General features: G+C 46.4%; 1 protein-coding gene across 4 annotated transcripts in view; it reads right to left on the reverse strand.

Moving 5' to 3' along the window:
* Positions 1-471: 471 nt before the first annotated feature.
* CNBD2 (cyclic nucleotide binding domain containing 2) overlaps positions 472-24,229 on the reverse strand; it is a 76,311-nt gene continuing 52,553 nt past the window's right edge. For 3 of the 4 annotated variants that reach the window (XM_050807109.1, XM_050807108.1, XM_050807106.1), the window contains 4 exons: positions 19,500-19,677; positions 17,031-17,151; positions 6,712-6,881; positions 472-814 (listed from right to left, as the gene is read on the reverse strand). In XM_050807109.1, the coding sequence (XP_050663066.1) occupies positions 496-814; positions 6,712-6,881; positions 17,031-17,151; positions 19,500-19,677 (788 nt within the window). In that variant the 3' untranslated portion in view covers positions 472-495. The remainder of the gene's footprint in view (positions 815-6,711; positions 6,882-17,030; positions 17,152-19,499; positions 19,678-24,229) is intronic. The other variant, XM_050807107.1, reaches the window with a different exon arrangement.

Genomic DNA, 24,229 nt, shown 5'->3' on the forward strand with positions numbered 1-24,229 from the left:
TCTTGAAGAATCTACAGACTGACAATATGAGGCCTGAATTATTTTCTGGCAGGACAGCAACTGACTGGGCTAAGGGACAGCTGCCCCATCTGGATGGGGAATTCATACAGTGGGCCCCAGCATCTCCACCATTCCCTGTTGCCTTCCCAGCCCTGCTGCTGCGCTCCTTTAGATGACCTGTCTGACCTTGGAAGGCATTCGCAACCCTAGTCTTGACCACTTTGATTTGAGCCTTCCCCACATCCAGCTCATGAGATAAGACCATCCTATCCTGAGACCATGCCCAGTGATTAACCCATCCACACACAGCCTCTGACCATCCATTCACTCAGCCCAGCCCTCGAGTATCAAGGGAGACTGTGCCCCCATTGCTGTCCCCCAAACACTTCTCTGGACCCACAGCTCAGCCCTCCAGGGCCCCCTCCTCCAAGTCCCACAACTCCCATGGTGGTCATTCAGAAAGCACGGCGGCCAATGCACCATCCTTTATTTGTCCTAAATAAGGACCCCTGCACTCTTATACTGAGGCAAGAGTTCTTGGATTTTGTACCGAGGTGCTTTGATGGCTTGGACAATCCTCAATGGGGGGAGGTATTTCTGGGGTGCCATAAAAATGGGATAACGAGGTTTAGTCGTCTTGTTGATGCTGCACAAATCCAGGACCACAGACTTAGGGTTGTAGATCTCTTTCTTCTTGGGCCGGATTGGAGGGAATGGTGGACTTTGGCGAGGCTCCACAAGCAGCCGCAACAGGTCCTTCCGAAAGATATTCCAGCTGTTCTCCTGGAGGAACTTCTGGCACATATCTTCATCACTAAAGGGCAAGCAGAAAAGCCAAGGTTCTCATGCCAGTCCCGCCCCTCCAGCCTTGCCTCCTGCCACTCTCCCCTCCCTAAGCACGTGGTGCTTCATCCTGCTTCTCTGACCCTCCCAGACTCTCCCTCTGCACCCTTTCCCTTTCCACAGTTTTCTTCCCTTAGGCCTGTGCTGTCTCATGTAGTAGCAATGGGCCACATGTAGCTACTGAGTACCTGAAATCCAGCCAGTCTGAAATAGAGATGTGCTGTGAGTGTAAAATACACACCAGACTTAGAATAACAAAAGAATGTAAAATAGCTCATTAATCATTTTATATTGATAAATGGATAAAGTGTGGTATATACATATTGCATGATTCTGTTTATGTAAGATGTCCATAACAGGCAAGTCTGTAGAGACAGGAAATAGATTGGTGGCTGCCGTGGACTGGCCATGGTGCTGTGGCTCCACCCTGCCCCCTTCCCTCATAGCAAGTAATGCTGAGGAAGGTGGAAGAAGGACTGGAGCCTCCTGAGACCACATCAAGGCAAGGGGGTGTTAAACTTCAATTAACTCACCTGTACTCTCTTACCTAAGCAGACAAGCTGAATACTTCACTCACAAGTCAGAACATTCTTCCAGCCAGATTATATTGACAAAGATAAAGTCAACTTTGATCCATAGAGATTGGCTTAAGAAAAAACCCAGAGGTCAGCATGGCTACAAGCTAGTCCTGTAGCGTCAGCAATATGGCAAAGCCAGCTTCCCCCCACTCATGAAAGCTGGGCATGTGCACCTCTTCTCAGCTCCATGCTTGTGGCAGCAGGTTGGTAGTTTCAAACTGGCCATGGTGGGAGTATTTACACCACAGAAATCAGCAAACACTGCAAGCTAGAGTCCTCTTCCTGCATCTTGGAGAGCTGGTTGTTAAACATCCACCGAGCACACTACTGGGTAGTCCTCACTTAAAAATTTCCATTAACTCCCAATTTCTTACGTAATAAATAATAACAACATCTCACTCTGACTTAGGACTTACCATGTGTCAAGCACTTTACATTTGTTAACTCACTTAATTTTCACAATCACCCCATTTCACAAACATAGAAATTGGGGTGAGGCTAAGGAATTCACCAAAACCTAGGAGGGGGCTAGCATGTGATGACTAATTCTTAAGGGATAATTTTTTTTAAAACCTAGATTCTAAGCTAAGACAGACAAGACTCTATGTCACTTCCTGATGTTGATGTTCACATTGATTTCTAGTCTACTTTTTCACTGAACAGGGTAGCGTCGGCTTCACACAGTGGTCTCAGTTCCAATCCCCTGTCTCACTTGAACTGAAAGCTGCATCTGTCCTTTCAGGCTTTGAAAAATCAACCATGGCCGGGTGCGGTGGCTCATGCCTGTAATCCCAGCACTTTGGGAAGCCAGGCGGGTGGATCACTTCAGATCAGGAGTTCGAGACCAGCCTGGCCAAGATGGTGAAACCCTGTCTCTACTAAAAATACAAAAATTAGCCAGGTGTGGTGGCACACGCCTGTAATCCCAGCTACTCAGGAGACTGAGCCACAAGAATCACTTGAACCCAGTGGGCAGACATTGCAGTGAGCTGAGATCACACCATTGCACTCCAGCTCGGGTGACAGAGTGAGACTCCGCCTCAAAAAAAAAAAAAAAAAAAAAAAAATCAGCCCATGATGCCCTTAAGCCCTCCTGGGCAATCCCCAGCATTAGTTCATACTATCAGTCTGTTTTGGGTGATTCTCTTCACTTTGGCCTTGGGGAATTTCCTGACTTTCTTGTGTACACAGCCATGCATTCTACCCCGCATGGGCCCCGCTGTGCTCTGTAGGGGTGATTTTCAGGATATCCAGCCTGCACTATTCACAGGACAGGTACCTCTGCCACTGGCTATATGATCTTCAGGACCTCAGAGTCTTTGGTTAAAACATGAGGGATCTGTGCTAGATAATGGACATGTTTTCTGCCTGTTTTAGCAGTCTAGAAAGGCATGAGTTCAACAATTAATGAATAAGACAGAATTCTGTAAGTCAGCATTCTAGATGAGGGCCACAAATGCTGACTGAGCAGGGCGGGTGCTGAATGTTCCATCTGCTCCCCCACCACCCGCAAGTCTGTGTAAACCTTTTCTGAATTTCCATTCAACAGATATTAACCAATCCCCATCACATGCCAGGCATTATGCAATGAGCTAAGGCTGCTTAAACCCTTTTTTGAGTGGCAGGTCTAAATGGCTATTTCCTATATTGGTAGTACCCAGGAATCAGAGAAGTGTGGCATCCTTGAACCAGAAGGAACCACCAGTATTTCTCAGCTTGTTTTTCTCACAAGACTGCCCCAGTGTTGGCCTTATTTACATATCATCTGCTCTTTAAATTTACTAATGATTTTCCAGGCTGGGCACGGTGGCTCACACCTGTAATCCCAGGTGAGGCTGAGGAGGGCAGATCACCTCAAGTCGGGAGTTCGAGACCAGCGTGGCCAACATGGTGAAACCCCGTCTCTACTAAAATTAGCCAGGTGTAGTGGCAGCGCCTGTAATCCCAGCTACTTGGGAGACTGAGGCAGGAGAATCACTTGAACCCAGGAGGCAGAGGTTGCAGTGAGCCAAGATCATGCCACTGCACTCCAGCCTGGGCAACAAAGCAAGACTCTGTCTAAAAAAAAAAAAAAAATTACTAATGATTTTCCTTCAATCTGTTCAGTTTCTTTTACTTAAATATTTACTTTAACTTTGTCTTAAGCAACAAGATCTGTCAGATCACATGGTTAGTAAGCTAGTCATGTTGCTTTTTCTAATTCATACAAATAAATACATAACTGTTAAAACTAAAAATGTCAATCTGTGAGCCACCTAAAATCATCCTGTAACCCTCCTGTGGAATATGTTCCATACTTTAAAAACTACTGATCTACTCTAATTTTCTTGTTTTGCTTATTGGAGTCGGAAGACTAGAGAAGGTCACGAAGACCTCACATTGCTCAAGGTCATGAAGATCTCATGTCAGAGCCTTTTGTGTGCTTACTGGCCAGGGCTGGAATCACCTGCAGCTCTGTCTGCCTTCATACCCCCTTTCTCTACCATTGGAATCACTCGCTTCCTACACCTGCTGCCAAAACCGTGTCTGATCACAATATCACCGCAAGTAAAGAAAAGAGAGAGGATGCAAAATTGTGTAAGAAGTATGAGCTCTGTTATGAAAATGGAGCACAACGATAAATGCGTATTTGGCACATATTCATGAAGTGAAAAAAACATTAAAAGGAAATACAGAAGATATGAACTGGGATTGCTGGAGGATTGCAAATGATTTGGGTTTTGTCTTTTTCATTGTTCAGTGTTTTTCAATTTTCTGCAATGAGTATAGCCCATTCACATTTAGTCAACATTTATTAAGCACCTTCTGCATTCTGGGCACTGTACAGGTGCTAGAGACCAAAAGTGGATATAGCACAGCCCTGCCTTCCTGAAACACTTGATCAGGTGGAAGGGAAAGAGCTGTGCAAACAGGTAACTATATGTCAACACAACATGGTCAATGACAGAGCTGTGCAGAGAATATTATGAGTGTGCAGAAAGGGGGTACTTATCCCAAACAGGTTAGTCTGAGGAGGTTTGCTGCAGAAGATGAATCTTACGGAATGAGCAGGAATTTATCACACAAAGGATGAAGGCAGGACTGGGGTCAGCATTTCAGGCAAAATGGCCAGCATTGGCAAAGGCCAGGTATGTGCAGCATATAGCAGGCAACCCGCCTGGGTGGCTGGAGTGAGTTGGAGGTGGCAGGAGATGCTGCAGGGGGCATGAGTAGGGGGTCAGACTGCAGTGGGTCACTGCGGTAGCACTGAGTTTGGACTTTATCCTATAGGCAGTGAGATACCATTGAGAGGTTTCAAGCAGGAGTTTAACACAACTAGATTAGGGTTTTAACAAGAACACAGTGGGCAGAAAGAATCCGGCAGGGAGGAGACTAAAGTGGTCCCGAAGTGGGGGTGGAGGCCAGGCACGGTGGCTCATGCAATTCCAGCACTTTGGGAGGCCAAGGTGGGTGGATCCTTTGAGCTCAGGAGTTTGAGACCAGCCTGGGCAACATGGCAAAACCCTGCCTCTACCAAAAAATACAAAAAAATTAGCCAGGCATGGTGGCGCCTGCCTGTTGTCCCAGCTAGTGGGAAGGCTGAGGTGGGAGGATCACTTGAGCCCGGGAGGTGGAGGCTGCAGTGAGTTGAAATTGAGCCACAGCATGCCAGCCTGGATGACAGAGTGAGACCCCGTCTCTTTCACACACACAGGAAACAAAGTTGGGGTGGAGAGACATGTCACCCAGGGAGATGTACAAGATCCACTAGAGTATGTGAATAGTAAGATTTCATTTATATTTATCTTTCTCTTATTCTTTTTTTTTTTTTTTTTTTTTTTTTTGAGACGGAGTCTCGCTCTGTCGCCCAGGCTGGAGTGCAGTGGCGCGATCTCGGCTCACTGCAAGCTCCGCCTCCTGGGTTTACGCCATTCTCCTGCCTCAGCCTCCTGAGTAGCTGGGACTACAGGCGCCCGCCACCGCGCCCGGCTAATTTTTTGTATTTTTAGTAGAGACGGGGTTTCACCGTGGTCTCGATCTCCTGACCTTGTGATCCGCCCGCCTCGGCCTCCCAAAGTGCTGGGATTACAGGCGTGAGCCACCATGCCCAGCCTATTATTATTATTATTATTATTATTATTGAATGGAATCTCGCTCTGTCACCCAGGCTGGAGTGCAATGGCGTAATCTTGGCTCACTTCAACCTCTGCCTCCCGGGTTCAAGTGATTCTCCTGCCTCAGCCTCCTGAGTAGCTGGGATTACAGGGGCCCACTACCATGCCCGGCTAATTTTTGTATTTTTAGTACAGGCAGGGTTTCACCATGTTGGCCAGTCTGGTCTCAAACTCCTGACCTCAGGTGATCCGCCTGCCTCAGCCTCCCAAAGTGCTGGGATTACAGGCATGAGCCACTCCTCCCGGCCTTATTATTATTATTATTATTTTTATTTTTTGAGACAGAGTTTTGCTCTTATTGCCTGGGCTGGAGTGCAATGGTGCAATCTCGGCTCACTGCAACCTCTGCCTTCTGGGTTCGAGTGATTCTCCTGCCTCAGCCTTCCGAGTAGCTGGGATTACAGGTGCCTGCCACCACGCCCAGCTAATTTTTGCATTTTTAGTAGAGACAGGGTTTCACCATGTTTGCCAGGCTGGTCTCAAACTCCTGACCTCAGGTGATCCACCCACCTCGGCCTCCCAAAGTGCTGGGATTACAGGCGTGAGCCACCGCGCCCGGCCTTATTATTTTTTAACACAGAGTTTCACTCTGTCACCCAGGCTGAAGTGCAGTGGTGCCATCTCAGCTCACTGCAACCTCTGTCTCCCAGGTTCAAGCGATTCTCCTACCTCAACCTCCTGAGTAGTTGGGATTACAGGCATGTGCCACTGCGCCTGGCTAATTTTGTGTTTTTAGTAGAGATGGGGTTTCACTACGTTGGCCAGGTTGGTCTCAAACTCCTGACCTCAAGTGATCTGCCTGCCTCGGCTTCCCAAACTGCTGGGATTATAGGCGTGAGCCACTGCGCCTGACCCTGCAATGAACATCTTAATGCAGGGGCTTTCTCCATATTTTGGCTCTATAAATTCACAGATGAATCTCTGTCTCAAAGTGTCAAGACAGTTTTAAAACATTTGAAATGTAATGCTAAAATTATCATCAAACGGATTGAGCCTATCTAGAGTGTACCAACAACTCCCATTTCATTTCACCCTTGTCAGCAGTAGGTATTACATTTTTCCTTCTTTTACTAAAATAACAGGTGAAAAATTGTTCATTTCACCTAATGGGACTTACGCACATTTCCAGTACTGACCTGGGGAATGCAATATTGAGCTTTAACAACTTTTTTATCATCTCGTCATCATTGTCAATCAGTTCATAAAATATTTCCTTCCTTATCCGTATCAACTCATTTCCCAGGCTCATCAGGATCAAGGGTCGTGTGTCGCATTCACCCTCTGGAAGGAAGGCCTGGTGAAGACCCTCGGGAGAGAAGTCACAGAAAGTTAGACCTCAGAGACTGGCCAGGTCTGCCCGCAGATTTTCTTTTATTTTTATTTTTTTTTTTTTTTGAGATGGAGTTTCGATCTTGTTGCCCAGGCTGGAGTGCAGTGGCCCAATCTCAGCTCACTGCAACCTCTGCCTCCCAGGTTCAAACGATTCTCCTGCCTCAGCCTCCCTAGTAGCTGGGATTACAGGCATGCACTACCACACCCGGTTAATTTTGTATTTTGAGTAGAGATGGGATTTCTCCATGTTGCTCAGGCTGGTCTCGAACTCCTGACCTCAGGTGATCCACTGCCTTGGTCCAAAGTGCTGGGATTACAGGCATGAGCCACCGTGCCTGGCCTACCCGCAGATTTTCTAGATGGGAAAAAGAAGGCCTCAAACAGGAGGTGAATTTATCTGGGATCACTGAGCAAATGACCAGCAGGAGAAATCCTGGGCCCTTTTTGCTACATGACATGGAATTCCTCTGACCCTGGAATTAGAAGAGCACCTGAATCAGATTACCCACTGTCCTACTCCAGCAATCTCACTGCCACTATTGCTCTCAAATTTTCCCCAACGTCTAATTACAGCTCTCTCTTTTTTTTGTTGAGTAAATCTGTTTTCTCTTCCTTAGGACTTACGACAAAAACCAAACAGTTAGGTGCCAGGTGCAGTGGCTCACACCTGTAATCCCAGCACTTTGGGAGTCCCAAGGGGGTAGATCACTTGAGCCCAGGAATTTTAACCAGCCTGGGCAACATGGTGAAACCACACATCTACACAAATTACAAAAGTTAGCCAGGTGTGATAGTGCATGCCTATAGTCCCAGGCTGAGGTGGGAGGATTTCTTGAGCCCAAGAAGTGGAGGTTGCCGTGAGCCAAGATCACACCATTGCACTCCAGCCTGGGCGAGACAGGGAGACTCCGTCTCAAAAAAAAAAAAAAAAAAAAAGAAAGAAAAAGAAAAGAAAATTGCCCAACATCGCACATCAGGAAAGCAATAAACCTAGGCTTTGAACCAGGTGGTCTGTCTTCAGAGTCTGTGCTTTCAGCAACTACAATGAGGAAACTGAGGCACAAAGAGGTTAAGTAGCTTGCCCAAGGTAAGGAGACATAAAGTGGCAGAGCCCAACCTTGAACCAGGGATCCACTCAGGAGCACTGCTGTCCTGCTTGCTCTCTCAGCCACCTCCAACCCACATGCTGCAGGCACACAGCTGGAGTCAGTTGCTTCTCTGGCTAGATGCTTCAAATAGCCTCCCAAAGCACCTGGGATCAAATAAATCTCCTCATGCCTCCTAAGGCCTGGGCTGTCTCACCGTTCCAGGCCCTCCATCTCAGCCTCGTGTCACTGCTGCCTTGCTTAGTCTGTTCCAGCCACCCTGCCCTCCCTTCCAATCCCCTCAACACGCCTCCTCCCTCCTGCCCTGAACCTTGAACTTGCCGCTTCTGTCTGGAACACTTTTCTGCCAGGTTGTTCCATCGCTTATTCTTTTTTTTTTTTTTTTTTTTTTTTTTTTGAGACAAAGTCTCACTCTGTCCCCAGCCTGGAGTGCAGTTGAATGATTTCAGCTCACTACAACCTCAACTTCCTGGGCTCAAGAGATCCTCCTGCCTCAGCCTCCTGAGTAGCTGGGACTACAGGTGTGCACCACCACACTCAGCTAATTTTTGTTTTTGGTAGAGACGGGGTTTCACCATGTTGCCCAGGCTGGTCTCGAACTCCTGGCCTCAGCGATCCTCATTCCTTGGCCTCCCAAAGTGCTGGGATTACAGGTGTGAGCTACTGTGCCCAGCCCCATAGCTTATTCTTTTCATCATTCAGGTCTCAGCTTAAACATCACCTCCTCAGAGCAGCCTTCCCTTAGCCACCCCATTTAAGAATCTCTCCACCCACCCTGCTTTCCATTCCATTCCTAACAGCAATTTGTAATTTTCTATGTATTTACTAGCTACCTATTGTCTGTCCTGACTAGATCATAAGCCCCATGAGGGCAGGAATTATGTCAGTTTACTCAGCCACACTGGCACTTTGTGCCATGCTTGGAGCATGGTAGGTGCTCAAGGAATATCTGCTGAATGAGTGACCCAAATGAAGTCACACAACTTTAGAGGTGGCAGCTCACCCAGATGAATCTCCTCATTTTCTCATGACAGATTCAGAAAGGGAAAGTGATTTGCCCGTAGCCATACAGCTAACTATTAGAAGCAAAATGAGAATAAGAAGTGCTGCTTGCCACCTCTCTTCTGCGAAGCCCATGGCTCTGGCCCATCCAGTCTTGACCACTTCAGAGGCCTCAGCCTGCCTGTTCCATGGAGAAGTTGGACTTCCTATATCTCCTGGCTCAAAACCTGGGTCCGTCTACCCTAGGCCCCACCCTCTGCTGTTCCCAGGGCTGACCCAGCTCCACACTGCTACTCCCAAGGGTGAGGACAATGTGACCCACCTTCCAGGGGGCGGGTTCAGTCAAGCAGTTACCACTCTCATTCTCCTACAGCTGAAGTCGGGGCCTCAGCACAGAGAGCTCAGAGTCCTATCACAGGCACCTCACAGAGGCATCCGCAGACATTTTCTTCAAAGGGGTCATGTTAACAAATATTTGTTGAAGGCCTTCTATGTGCTGGCCCTATGTGGGAAGCAGCAGCCAGGTCCTTTTGCTAAGTCCCCACCCAAAGCCTTCCAGGACTTCTAGGAAATCAAGGCCTTACTCCCTGTTCCAGCATTGCAGGGCCTGGACAAAACAGACCCTGTTGTTCCTGTTCCTGACACAGCCTCTCCTCCTGTCACCGCCTACCAAACTGAGCAAGGCCTTTTCCGTCCTCATGCCTCCATCCTGCCCAGGCCTCGGTGTCCTGTGGTGCCCTGTGTTCAGCTCTGAGCACCTTACTCTGAAACATTAACAAATTGAAGCGAAGCAGACACCACCTTCATTAACTCTAACAAAGACGTATTAATGTAAGATGTTCATAACAGGGGACACTGGGAGAGGGACATATGGGGACTCTCTGTACTATCTTCTCAATTTTTCTGTAAATCTAAAACTGTTCTAAAAAATAAGACCACTAAAACAATGAATCCAGTAGTGGGGGCAAGGGGAGTGTGGGTGACCACGCTTGGCTGTGAGCTGATCACTATGGAGGCTGGGAGGCGGGTGACAGAGCTGAGTGGCAGGAGGAGTGGTATGTGGGCGCAGAGGTGGGGCAGGCAGAAGGACTTTCCAGGAGGAGCAATGAGCTGGAAGGCTGGAAACTAAGCTCCTTGAAGAATGACCAAAGGAATGGAGGCCACTCTGTGTGAATATGAAAATAATTAACGGAACACTGGCACTGTGCCTGGCTACATAAATGTTGAATGAAAAACAAAACAGCATTCTTTAAATACCTAAGGGCATCACATGCTAAGGAAGTAGATTCCTTCTGTTTTAGGGGATAGGGCAGGGAGAAGAGAGGAGCTAGTTCAAAGTTGTAGGAGGCAATGTTTTACTAAACAAAAGGAAGAAATTTCTAAGAGCTAAAAAATAATCAGCATTGACAAAGGGACTGGACCTTTGTCCACTGGACTGTGCTAGGGACTGGACCTCTCAGACAGTACTGGACTGACCTTCCCAGCCCTGAGGACATACAGGCTGGTGTGAGTGGAGAGAAGGAGCATGCACAGTCCACCATAACACAGGGTAAGAATGGCGTAAGGACAACCTTGGAGATAGTGACAGAGGAACAGAGGAGAGGGCTTGGTGAGGGAACGGTTTCCCAGATGCCAAATGACCACATATGAGGCTTCAGGAGACAGCCGTCTGCAGGCACAGGCGGGCTGAGTCCCATTTCTCCTCCTGGAAAGCCCTTCTCCCGCCCCACCTCTGCACCCGCACACTGCTCCTCCTCCTCTCATTCAGCTCTGGCACCTGCCACCGAGCTTCCATAGTGATCAGCCCATAGCCAAGCATGGTCATCCATACTGCCCTTGCTACCACTACTGCATTTTTTTTTTTTTTTTTTTTGAGACAGGCTCTCATTCTGTTGTTCAGACTGAAGTACAGTAACACAATCATGGCTCACTGCAGCCTCGATTTCACAGGCTCAAGCAATCCTTCTACCTCACCCTCCCACGTAGCTGGGATCATAGGCAAATGTCACCATGCCCAGCTAACTTTTTAATTTTTTGTAGAGACAGGGTCTCACTTTGTTGCCCAAGCTGGTCTCAAACTCCTGGGCTTCAGCAAGTGTGAGTCACTGTGCCCAGCCTTGGATTCCTTTTATTTTTTTTGAGACAGAGTCTTACTCTGTTACCCAGGCTGGAGTGCAGTGGTGCAATCCTGGTTCACTGCAACCTCTGCCTCCTGGGTTCAAGTGATTCTCCTGCCTCAGCTTCCCGAGTAGCTGGGGTTACAGGTGTGTGCCACCATGCCTGACTAATTTTGTATTTTTAGTAGAAATGGGGTTTCACCATGTTGGCCAGGCTGGTCTCAAACTCCCAACCTCAGGTGATCCGCCCACCTTGGCCTCCCAAAGCGTCTGGGATTACAGGTGTGAGCCACCGCGCCCGGCCTGGTGGTCTTATTTTTTAAAACAGTTTTAGATTTACAGAAAAATTGAGAAGATAGTGCAGAAAGTGCCCATATACTCCACGTCCAGTTTCCCACATCTTACATTGGTAAGTCTTTGTTACAATTAGTGAACCTCTGCTGCTACATTATTGTTAGCTAAAGTCAATGAGTTGCTTAGATTTCCTGTTTCACCTAATGCCCTTTTTCTAGTTCACTGTCTTATCCAGGATACAACATTACGTTTAATAATAGGGCTCTTTAGGCTCCTCTTGGCTGTGGCATTTTCTCAGGTCATTTTTGATTATCTTGGCAGTTTTGAGGGTACTCACTGAGTATTTTGTGGGATGCCATTGTTAGAATTTGTCTCTTGTTTTCCCTCTAATCATGTCTCATGATTAGACTGGAGTTATAAGATACTGAGAGGATGGCCACAGAAGTTAAGTGATATTTTCATCACATCCTATCAAGGAACAATACTATCAACATGATGTTTTACTATTGATGTTGGCCTTGATGATCTGGCTGTGTTTTTCAGATTTTTTCCACTGTAAAGTTACTTCATTCCCCCCTTGCCATACTGTATTCTTTGGAAGGAAGTCCTATGCATGGCCCACATTTAAGGAGTAGAGAGTTAGGCTCTCTCTCCTTTAAGACAGTGTAGCTACATAAATTGCTTGAAATTTATTCTGCAGGGAGATTTGTCTCTTCTCCTGCATTTATTAATTCATTATTAATTCATTTATATCAATATGTACTCACGAATGTTTATTTTGTACTTTTGGTTATAATCCAACACTGCTTTATTTTGTTTTTCAAATTGTTTCAGCTTTGGCCACTGGGAGATATTTTAGGTGGCCCCCGTGTCCTTGGACATGCTCCCATATTAAAGTAGTTCCTGCCCCTCCCCCAGCTCTTCCTTACTTTCTGGCATTACAATATGTTCTAGACTCATCCTGTGTATTTCCTGCCCTAGTCCTAGATTCAACCATTCTTCCAAAGAGCCCTTGTTCCTTTTATTGGGAAATTGTATTAGAAATCATGATCTGGTTTCTTGACATTGGCCTGGGCAATGGTTTTTTTTGGGTATGACCCCAAAACACAGGCAACAAAAGCAAAAATAGACAAATGAGATTGCATCAAACTAAAAAGCTTCTGCATAGCAAAGGAAACAACAACAAAGTAAAAAAACAACATAAAGAATGATAGAAAATATTTGCAAGCTGTACATCTGATAAGGGGATAATATCTAAAATGTATAATGAACTTAGACAACACAGTCTCAAGAAATCAAATAGCCTGGTTAAGAAGTGGGCAAAGGCCAGGCGCGGTGGCTCAAGCCTGTAATCCCAGCACTTTGGGAGGCCGAGACGGGCGGATCACGAGGTCAGAAGATAGAGACCATCCTGGCTAACACGGTAAAACCCCGTCTCTACTAAAAAATACAAAAAAAACCTAGCCAGGCGAGGTGGTGGGCGCCTGTAATCCCAGCTACTCGGGAGGCTGAGGCAGGAGAATGGCGTAAACCCGGGAGGTGGAACTTGCAGTGAGCTGAGATCCGGCCACTGCACTCCAGCCCGGGCGACAGAGCAAGACTCCGTCTCAAAAAAAAAAAAAAAAAAAAAAAAAAAAAAGAAGTGGGCAAAAACTCTGAATAGACATTTCTCAAAGGAAGACATACAAATGACCAACAGGTATATGAAAAAAATGCTCAACATCACTGATCATCATGGAAATGCAAAGTGAAAATCCAATGAGATATTGAGTTATACCTGTTAAAATGATTACTATCAAAAAGACAAAATATGACAAATGTTGGCAAAGATTTGGAAAAAAGGGAACCCTCAAACGTTATTGGTGGGAATATAAATTAGGACAGCCTTTATGAAAAACAGTATGGAGGCCAGGCACAATGGTTCACGCCTGTAATCCCAGCCCTTTGGGAGGCCAAAGTGGGAGTATTGCTTGAGGCCAGGAGTTCCAGACCAGCCTGGGCAATATAGTGAGACCCTGTCTCTAACAAAAAATAAAAAAATTAGTTGTGCATGGCAGCACACACCTGCAGTCTCAGCTATTCACAATACTCAGGTGAGAGCATTGGTTGGGCCCAGGAGTTCAAGGCTACAGTGACCCATGATCACTCGCCACTGCACTCCAACCTGAGTGACAGAGCAAGACCTTGTCTCTTAAAAAGAATAAAAGAGGTCGGGCACAGTGGCTTACGCCTATATTCCCAGCACTTTGGTAGGCTGAGGTGGGTGGATCACGAGGTCAGGAGTTCGAGACCAACCCGGCCAACATGACGAAACCCCACATGTACTAAAAATACAAAAAATTAGCCAGACATGGTGGCGGGCACCTATAATCCCAGCTACTCGGGAGCCTGAGGCAGGAGAATCACTTGAACCCAGGAGGCAGAGGTTGCAGTGAGCCAAGATGGCACCACTGCATTCCAGCCTGGGTGACAGAGCAAGACTCTGTCTCAAAAAACAAAAAAAAAGAAAGAAGGAAAGAAAGAAACCAACCAACCAACCAAGATCCAAGTGCTAAGTGTGCTCATTGCTGGAAGGGTATCATTTCTTTTAGGCCCTATTATCTGACAGAGCAAAACAGTTGTATGTTTCTAACCATACCCATACATATTTTTTTTTTTTTTTTTCCTGAGATGGAGTCTCGCTCTGTCACCCAGGCTGACGTGCAGTGGCGCGATCTCCGCTCACTGCAAGCTCTGCCTCCCGGGTTCCTGCCATTCTCCTGCCTCAGCCTCCCGAGTAGCTGGGACTACAGGCGCCCGCCATCATGCCCAGCTAATTTTTTTGTATTTTTAATAGAGATGGGGTTTCACAGTATTAGCCAGGATGGTCTCGATCTCCTGACCTTGTGATCCGCCCACCTCAGCCTCCCAAAGTGCTGGGATTACAGGCGTGAACCACCATGCCTGACCTACCTACACATATATTTCTATACATAATTATCTGTAAGTATATATTGAGCTAAATTTGAGTATCTACTGATGTTTTCAACTCTAATCCATTACTACATGGAGCATTCTAGGCTCCCCCTGCTTTCTATACATTCCTGCTTAAATTGTGAAAAACCTGGCTCCCACCCTCTGCCATCCATTTACTGAACTGATTTATTTCAGTGTTAACACTGTGTACATGTATAGTAGTAGAAGTATTGTTAATCCACAACTTCATGAGAAACAGCTTTATCACTAGGGCACAGTGCTCAGACACAGTTCCTTTCGCTTTAGTCTTACCAACTCCACTCATTTCCAAAGTTACTTAAGTCAGCATCTTTTCCCCCAACTGCTTCACAGAGATTGTTTCATACATTTGTAATGGTTAGATTATCTTGTCATAGTTTGTATTCCTTCCTAGGATCCACTGACCTCCTAGATGATTTTTTTCTTTTTTCTTTTTTTCGAGACGGAGTCTTGCTCTGTCACCTAGGTTGGAATGCAGTGGCGCTATCTCTGCTCACTGCAAGCTCCACCTCCTGGGTTCACATCATTCTCCTGCCTCAGCCTCAAAAGTAGCTGGGACCACAGGCGACTGCCACCATGCCCGGCTAATTTTTTGTATTTTTAGTAGAGATGGGGTTTCACCGTGTTAGCCAGGATGATCTTGATGACCTCGTGATCCGCCTGCCTCAGCCTCCCAAAGTGCTGGGATTACAGGTGTGAACCACCACGCCCAGCTGATTTTTTTCTGTTTTAACAAATTGCATACATTAAGATTCACTTTTTGTGCTGTAAAATTAAATGGGTTTTGACAAATGCTTTTGTATCCACCGTTACAGTACCATAGAGAATAATTTTACTGCCCTAAAAGTCCCCTGTGCTTCACCTATTCATCCCATCTCCTGAACTCCAAACCTCTTGCAACCACTGATAATTTTACTATCTCTATAGTGTTTTTCTTTTCCAGAATGTCATAGAATTGGAATCACACAATATTTAGCCTTTTCATAATGAATTCCTTAGAAATTTTTTTTTTTTTTTTTTTTTTTTTTGAGACGGAGTTTCACTATTGTTGCCCAGGCTGGAGTGCAATGGCGCCATCTTGGCTCATCGCAACCTCCACTTCCTGGGTTCAAGCAATTCTCCTGACTCAGCCTCCCAAATAGCCGGGATTACAGGTGTCCACCACGCCTAGCTAATTTTGCATTTTTAGTAGAGACGGGGTTTCTCCATGTTGGTCAGGCTGGTCTTGAACTCCCAACCTCAGGTGATCCACCCGCATTGGCCTCCCAAAGTGTTGGGATTACAGGCATGAGCCACCGCGCCTGGCCTAGAAATTGAATTCTTTAGAAATTAGATTCTGTAAAAATATTAGGTAATTTATGGATTTGTTATTAATTTTTTTTTTTTTTTTTTTTTTGAGATGGAGTTTTGCTCTTGTCACCCAAGCGGAGTGCAGTGGCATAATCTCGGCTCACTTCAACCTCCGCCTCCCGAGTTCAAGCAATTCTTGTGCTTCAGTCTCCCAAACAGGTGGGATTTCAGGTGCCCGCCACCACACCTGGTGTTTTGGTTTGGGTGTTTTTTTTTTTTGTGGCGATGGAGTTTCACTCTTGTCACCCAGGCTTTAGTGCAATGGCACGATCTCAGCTCACTGCAACCTCCGCCTCCCAGGTTCAAGTGATTCTCCTGCCTCAGCCTCCCGAGCAGCTGGGATTATAGGTGCACGCCACCATGCCTGGCTAATTTTTGTATTATTAGTAGAGATGGGGTTTCACCATGTTGGCCAGGCTGGTCTTGAACTCCTGACCTCAAGTGATCCAATCTGCCTCAGCCTCCCAAAGTGCTGGGATTACAGGTGTGAGCCACCATGCCTGGGCCCCAGCTAATTTTTGTATTTTTAGCAGAGACGAGATTTCACCATGTTGGCCAGGCTGGTCTTGACCTCAAGTGATCCACCCGCCTTCAGCCTCCCAAAGTGCTGGGGCTACTGTGCCTAGCTGGTATTGTGTTTTTTAATGTCAAATTCCAATTGTTCATCGCTGGTATAAGTAAAGCAATGGACTCTCGTATATTAATCTTGTATCCTGTGACTTTGCTATATAATCTCATTAGTTTCAGGAGGTTTTTCTTTTTTAAAAAATTGTTTGGAATTATCTACATAGACAATAATGTTATCTGCAAACAAAGATAGTTTTATTTCTTCCTTCCCAATCTGTATGCCTTTTATTTCCTTTTCTTGAATGGACTAGCTAGGGCTTTCAGTACAGTGCTGAATAGGAGTGGTAAGAGGGAACATCTTTGCCTTGTTCCTGGATTCAGCTGGGATCACAGGCACACCACGCCCGGCTAATTTTTATATTTTTAGTAGACACAGGGTTTCACCATGTTGGCCAGGCTGGTCTCAAACTCCTGACCTTGTGATCTGCCCACCTCGGTCTCCTATAGTGCTGGGATTACAGGTGTGAGCCACTGTGCCAGGCCTACTCTTATCACATCTTTACAAATCAACACAATTCCTTGATATCATCAAATATGGAGGGAAGTGTTTTTAAACCTTTACTGTCATTACTTAACATTCCAGCCCATTTGTGTTACATACTCCGTGGTGAACAAAGCTCTTGGCATACTCACCAAAATTTCTCCCTGCTCCACAGTGTGCACCTTCATGTAGGCCCCGACTGCAGCCTCCTTGGGGAGCTCACCAAACTTGGTATTGATCATGGCACATTTGATCGACTGAACAGGCCTGGATCTAAAATGTGACAGCTTGTTAGAGAGCTCATCTGTAACACAGTCTGCTCCTGAGGCCCTAGCTAATCAGCCCTCACTCTTCTGCACATGGAGGACTCCCCTCCCTGGGGAATTCACAACTCCCCAGAAGGTGAGAAAACTCAAAATCAAGCCCTGGAAGAGACTTGACTCCCATTGTCAGGAATTGGAGGGTGCAGAAGAGGAGACTAGGGGGAGGAAGGTGATACAGGCCCTCCCCTTAAACACCTGAGGGCTGTTCTCCTGGAGGCAGGGGCTGATGATCCCATGCAGCCATGCCAGGCCTACTGGGTGGGAAGTCCAGGCTGGCCCTCTCATGCCCAGCATGAGGAAAGAATTTCTTTCTTTTTTCTTTCTTTTTTTTTCTTTGAGACAGAGTCTCACTCTGTCACCAGGCTCGAGTGCACTGATGGGATCTCTGCCCACTGAAACCTCCACTTCTGGGGTTCAAGTGATACTGTTGCCTCAGCCTCCCAAGTAGCTGGGACTACAGGTGCCCACCACCACGCCCGGCTAATTTTTAGCAGAGACAGGGTTTCACCATGTTGCCCAGGCTGGTCTCAAACTCCTGGCCTCAAGTGATCTGGCCGCTTTGGCCTCCCAGAGTGCTGGGATTATAGGCATGAACTACTGCGCCCAGTCAAGAGGAAGAAATTTCTTTTCTTTTCTTTTCTTTTTTTTTTTTTTGAGATGGAGTTTTGCTTTTGTTGCCCAGGCTGGAGTGCAGTGGCACAATCTTGGCTCACTGCAACCTAGATTCTTCGGAAGGATTATCCATCACAGCTCAAAAGTGACAGGGTGCTCGTTATGGAGGCCAGCAGCTTGGAAATGTTAACAGGCAAAGGACTCACATGAAGTGGCCCTTGCAGGAATGCAGGGATTTTGACACTGGTGCCATTGTTAGTCTCATTATGACACTTCAATTTCAAAAGTAGCAGGGATAGGGGGCTGTGCTCCTCTGGACCCAGCAGTGAGCTGCTTCTAGGGTGGTCCCCACTGAGTCTCATCTTCCGCTCTTCATCCTCACCAGAAAAAACAAAAGCACAGCACCCAGTGTGCATCCGCCTCATACCAGTTGTGACAATCGCACTGATAACAACACTGAGCTGCTCAGGTTTGAGTCCTGGCTCTGCCACTTTCCACCTGTGCAAACTGGAACAAGCAACTTAACCTCTCTCCGTACCTTGGTTTTCTCACCTGAAAAATGGGAATGATTATAATAGTACTCGTAGAGTTGTTATGGAGATTAAATTAGATAATTCAGTACTAGGCACCGAAAAGGGGTTTTGTTTTGTTTTGAGATGAAGTCTGGCTCTGTTGCCCAGGCTGGAGTGCAGTGGCATGATCGCAGCTCATTGCAACCTCTGCCTCCTGGGTTCAAGTGATTCTTGTGCCTCAGCCTCCCAAGTAGCTGGAACTACAGGCGCCTGCCATCACACCCAGCTAATTTTTGTATTTTTAGTGGAGATAGGGTTTTACCATGTTGGCCAGGCTGGTTGCGAACCCCTGACCTCAGGTGATCCGCCCGCCTCAGCCTCCCAAAGTGCTGGGATTACAGGCATGAGCCATGCCTAGCCTGTTTTCTTTCCCTTTTTTTTTTTTTTTTAAAGAGACAGGGTCTTGCTGTGTTGCCCAGGCTGGGGTACAGTGACATGATCACAGCTCACTGCAGCCTCAACTTCCTAGGCTCAAGCGATCCTCCTGTGTCAGCCTCCTGAGTAGCTAGGATTACACGTATGTGCCACTATGCCCAGCTACAAAAAGTATTCTGTAAGTGTTAACTATAATTATCAGTATCTCATTTAACTGCTGGCTTGCAACAACCCCAAGACTTAGATGCTATTATCTACCAAGAAATACAGCCTAGAGAGGTCAAGTCCCTTGCCTGGGGACACAGAGCTAAAATAAGTGGCCAAGCCAGGATTAATTCCAAACACAGGCTCTTATCTACTGTGCTATAACTGCCTTCCTTAGATGGACAGAATTTTCTGAAGCAGCTCAGAATCAAAACAGCCCAGAAACACACAGACCGACAGAATGTCAGAGCCGGAAGATCTGTCCAGTCCCTTCTTCCTTAAATGGGGTACTGAGGCCCTGAGAAAAGACGTGGCTGAATGCCTGAAGTAGCCTTGTGAGTTACAGGTGGAGAATGCAGGTCCTGGCTCTCAGACCCAGGACATCTCTAGGCTGCCTCATGCACAACCCTTTGGGATTGACCTGTGTCCTCCACCTTTGCCCCCTCTCCAGCATCCCCAACATTCTGCCATATAAGTACTATCTCTCTTTGCAACCACAGTCTGGACCCGTCTATCTGCCAAGGGCTGAGCTTACTGGATCTTCGGGCCCAGCATCTTGGGGAGAGTGTCTCCTGAGGTTCCGATCTTCCTGCTGAAGCTCGTCCCCTGTAACCCCCAGGCTTTTTTGAGATGCAGAAGTTTCAAGGAGCTAAAGTCTTGTAGAGGATATGACTTGATCTGGAATTCCTTAAATCTTTCCATAGGAGAGTATTCTGTTAGAGAAAGCACAGGAAAAGATACTTATGGATCTTTGCAATAATGACGGTTATGGTGGTAGTAGTTGAAGCTTATCACAGGAACCTGCCTGGATGGTCTAGCACATGGGGAAATTTTTTTTTAAAAAAAGAAAGATAAAACACTGTGGCCTCCATGCAATGTCCCTGGGTGGCAGGCCCTGCGCTAGAGCCTTTACATCCATTACATCTGGAGAAGGGTGATTAACGTACTTTAAGAGATAAGATGAACAGCAGAGAGCTCGTCACCCAGAAAAAGGTTAAAGCTTGGATTTGAACTCAGGTCTCTTGGATTCAAAGCTCCTATCATTCCATTAACAGACCATATTTATCCTGGCATTCAAACTGGGCTTTCAAATTGGGGCAGGGTCAGCAATAAAAGATAAATGGATGACTGGTCATGGAACCTCAGACAAGTCATGTAATCATTATAGCCCTCATAGAACTATTATAAGAATTACAGGCTGGGCATGGTAGTTCACGTTTGTAATCCCAGCACTTTGGGAGGCTGAAGTAGATGGTCACTTGAGCCCAGGAGTTCAAGAGCAGCCTAGGCAACATGGCAAGACTTCATCCCTACAAAAAATTAAAGAATTAGCCAGGCATGCTGGTGCACACCTGTAGCCCTAGCTACTGGGGACACTGAGATGGAAGGATTGCGTGAGCCCAGGAAGTTGAGGCTGTAGTAAGCTGTGTTCACGACACTGTGTTCCAATCTGGGCAACAGTAAGACTTTGCCTCAAAAAAAAGAATTACAGATAAAGAATGTGATATGCCTAACACAGTGCCAGCATATAATAGGCCCTCCATGAGAGTTATTTTGAAAGATCACCAAGAGCCAGTTGCAGCGGTGCACACCTGAGTTCTAGCTGCTCAGGAGGCTGAGGTAGGAGGATTGCTTGAGCCTAGAAGCTCAAGTTCAGCCTGGACAACATAGAAAGACCTCATCTCTTAAAATAAAATAAAATAAAACTCAAAGGAAATATAATTCAGAAATAAAAAGGAGTAAACTACTCAGCATGCTAAGTAAAAGAAGCCAGATACAAGAGTCCATACTGTATGATCTCATTTATATGAAACCATAGGAAGACAAATCTAACCCATAATGACAGAAAACAAATCAGTGGTTGCCTAGGGCAGGGGTGAGGGGTAGAGACTGACTGGGAGGGGGCACAAGGGAACTTTTTAGGGTGATGGAAATGTTCTATAACTTGCCTGTAGAGGTATAAATTTGTCATGGAACTATGGCTGGGTGCAGTGGCTCACGCCACTGTAATCCCATGCTTTGGAAGGCCAAGGCAGGAGGATCGCTTGAGCTCAGGAGTTTGAGACCAGTCTGGGCAACATGGCAAAGCCCCGTCTCTACAAAACATACAAAAATTAGCAGGGTGTGGTGGCACATGCCTGAAGTCCCAGCTACTCAGGAGGCTGAGGTGGGAGGATTACTTGAGCCTGGGAGGTCAAGGTTGTATTGAGCCGTGTTCATGCCACAGAACTCCAGACTGGGTGACAAAGTGAAACCTTGTCTCAAAAAGAATTTTTTTTTCTAATTTGTCATTTAACTATACACGTAAAATATGTGTACTCTATTATATAAAAATTATACATCAATAACCTTGATTAATGGCCGGGTGCAGCGGCTCAAGCCTGTAATCCAGCACTTTGGGAGGCCGAGATGGGCAGATCACAAGGTCAGGAGATCGAGACCATCCTGGCTAACATGGTGAAACCCCGTCTCTACTAAAAACTACAAAAAACTAGCCGGGCGAGGTGGCGGGTGCCTGTAGTCCCAGCTACTCGGGAGGCTGAGGCAGGAGAATGGTGTAAACCCGGGAGGCGGAGCTTGCAGTGAGCTAAGATCCGGCCACTGCACTCCAGCCTGGGCGACAGAGCAAGACTCCATCTTAAAAAAAAACAAAAAAAAACATTGATTAAAAAAGAGGTCGTCAGCCGGGTGTGGTGGCACATGCCTATAATTGCAACACTTCGGGAGGCCGAGGTGGGCAGATCACAAGGTCAGGAGTTTGAGACCAGCCTGGCCAACACGGTGAAATCCCATCTCTATTAAAGATACAAAAAATTAGCTGGGCATGGTGGTGCATGCCTGTAATCCCAGCTACTTGAGAGGCTGAGGCAAGAGAATTGCTTGAACCCAGGAGGCAGAGGTTGCAGTGAGCCAAGATCGTGCCATTGCACTCCAGCCTGGGTGACAGGGCAAGGCTGTATCTCAAAAAAAAAAAAAAAAAAAAAAAAAAAAAAAAAAAAAAAAAAAATCTCCAGTATGAGAATCAACTCTTCAAATTAATGTTTTTTGTTTGTTTGTTTTGTTTTGTTTTTGTTTTTTTGTTTTTGAGACGGGGTCTTGCTCTGTTGCCCAGGCTGGAGTGCAGTGGCTTGATCTCGGCTCACTGCAAGCTCCACCTCCCAGGTTCACAGCATTCTACAGGCACCCGCCACCACGCCTGGCTAATTTTTTTGTATTTTTAGTAAAGACAGGGTTTCATGGTGTTAGCCAGGATGATCTCAGCCTCCTGACCTTGTGATCCGTCTACCTTGGCCTCCCAAAGTGCTGGGATTACAGGCGTGAGCCACCGTGCCTGGCCCCTCAAATTAATGTTAATGGGAATAAATCCAAATTCCACAAGCAGTAGATCTGGCTTAACAAAATACATATAAAAAGCCCTGAGAATGATCTTTCGGAAAGGCACTTCGACAATATCTATCATGGACTGGTACAGGTCCATGGCCTGTTAGGAATGAGGCTGCACAGCAGGAGATGAGTGGCGGAGCATGAGCATTACCACCTGAGCTCCGCCTCCTGTCAGATCAGTGGCGGCATTAGAGTCTCACAGGAGCACAAACCCTATTGAGAACTGTGCATGAGAGGGATCTAGGTTGTGTGCTCCATCTAACGCCTGATGATCAGAGGTGGAACAGTTTCATCCCAAAACCGTCACCACCTTCCCCCATCTGTGAAAAAATTGTCTTCCACGAAACCAGTCTCTGGTGCCAAAAAGGTTGGGGACTGCTGATCTATTTGATCCAGTAATTCTCAGAATTTGTCTAATACATTTCCTTGCACACAGATACAAAGATAAGCACACCAGGAAATTTGCCACAGTAGGGTAAACATTTGAAAAAGAATTCAAAATATCTGTAAAAGGTAATTAAATTATGATATATGCATATAATACAATAAAACTCAACTATTAAAAACACAGATCTAGACTTCTGCTTTTGCTTCCAGCCAAGATGGAATAACAGGGACTAAATTTTCTCTTCTACTTGAAAATATTGGACAACATTTATGAAAAAAATTGTTTTAAAGACATTGAAAGATGGGTGTGGTGGCTCACACCTGTAATCTCAGCACTTTGGGAGGCTGACGTAGGCGGATCCCTTGAGGCCAGGAGTTCAACACCAGCCTAAGCAACACAGTGAGACTCTATCTCTACAAAAAAAATGAAAAATTAGGTGGGCGTGGTGGCTCACACCTATAGTCCCAGCTACTCAGGAGAGGCAGGAGGACTGCCTGAGCCCAGGAGGTCAGGGCTGCAATTAGCTATGATTGGGTCACTGCACTCCAGCCTAGGTGACAGAGTGAGACCCTGTCTCCAAAAAAAAAAAAAAAAAAAAGATATTGAACATCAGGCAATAAAGGACAATCATCCACACAAGACAGAAAACAAATGAGGTGAGCCCTACTACTGCCTCAGCTTGCTGCCTAAAGATTTTCTGGGCCATGGGGCAGGGAGGGGGAATTCAGATGGAGCCGAGCAATCTCCTTGAATTGATGAGACAGAAGACATAGGGAGGACAAGGCAGCTACAGTCCACAGAGCAGGGAACCAGAGAGAAGAGAGCTGCATAAAGACAGAACTCCAAAGATCTGCAGAGAGTTTCCCTTGAAGTCCAGCTGAGTGTGTAATGGGAAACTACCAGTGGTAGGCAGCCTCTGAGATGGCCGCCAGTGACCCCCACCTCCTACCAGTCACACACTTGTGTAATACCCTCCCATTTAGTGTAGGTTGGTCTCACTTATAACAGGATACAGCAGAAGTGATGAGATTTTATTTCTGAGATTAGGTTATAAAAAGACGGTGGCTTCCATCTTGGGCATATTCTCTGTTGCTTTCTCTCATTCTTGGAGAAGCAAGCTACCATGTCATGAAACAGCCCTGTAGAGACACCCATGAAGCCAGACACTTGGCCAATAGCCATGTGAGTTAGCTTGGAAGTTGGTCCCTCCCAGAGGAGCCTTCAGATGAAACCACAACCCTGGCTGACAATGGCAACCTCAAGAGATGTTTTTTTTTTTTCTTTTCTTGAGATGGAGTCTCACTCTGTCACCCAGGCTGAAGTGCAGTGGCATAATCTCCACTCACTGCAAGCTCCGCCTCCTGGGTTCACATCATTCTCCTGCTTTCAGCCTCCTGAGTAGCTGGGACTACAGGCACCCGCCACCAGGCCCAGCTAATTGTTTTGTATTTTTAGTAGAGCCGGGGTTTCACCGTGTTAGCCAGGATGGTCTT

Source organism: Macaca thibetana, chromosome 10, assembly GCF_024542745.1.
Source record: "Macaca thibetana thibetana isolate TM-01 chromosome 10, ASM2454274v1, whole genome shotgun sequence".
Lineage (NCBI taxonomy): Eukaryota > Metazoa > Chordata > Mammalia > Primates > Cercopithecidae > Macaca > Macaca thibetana.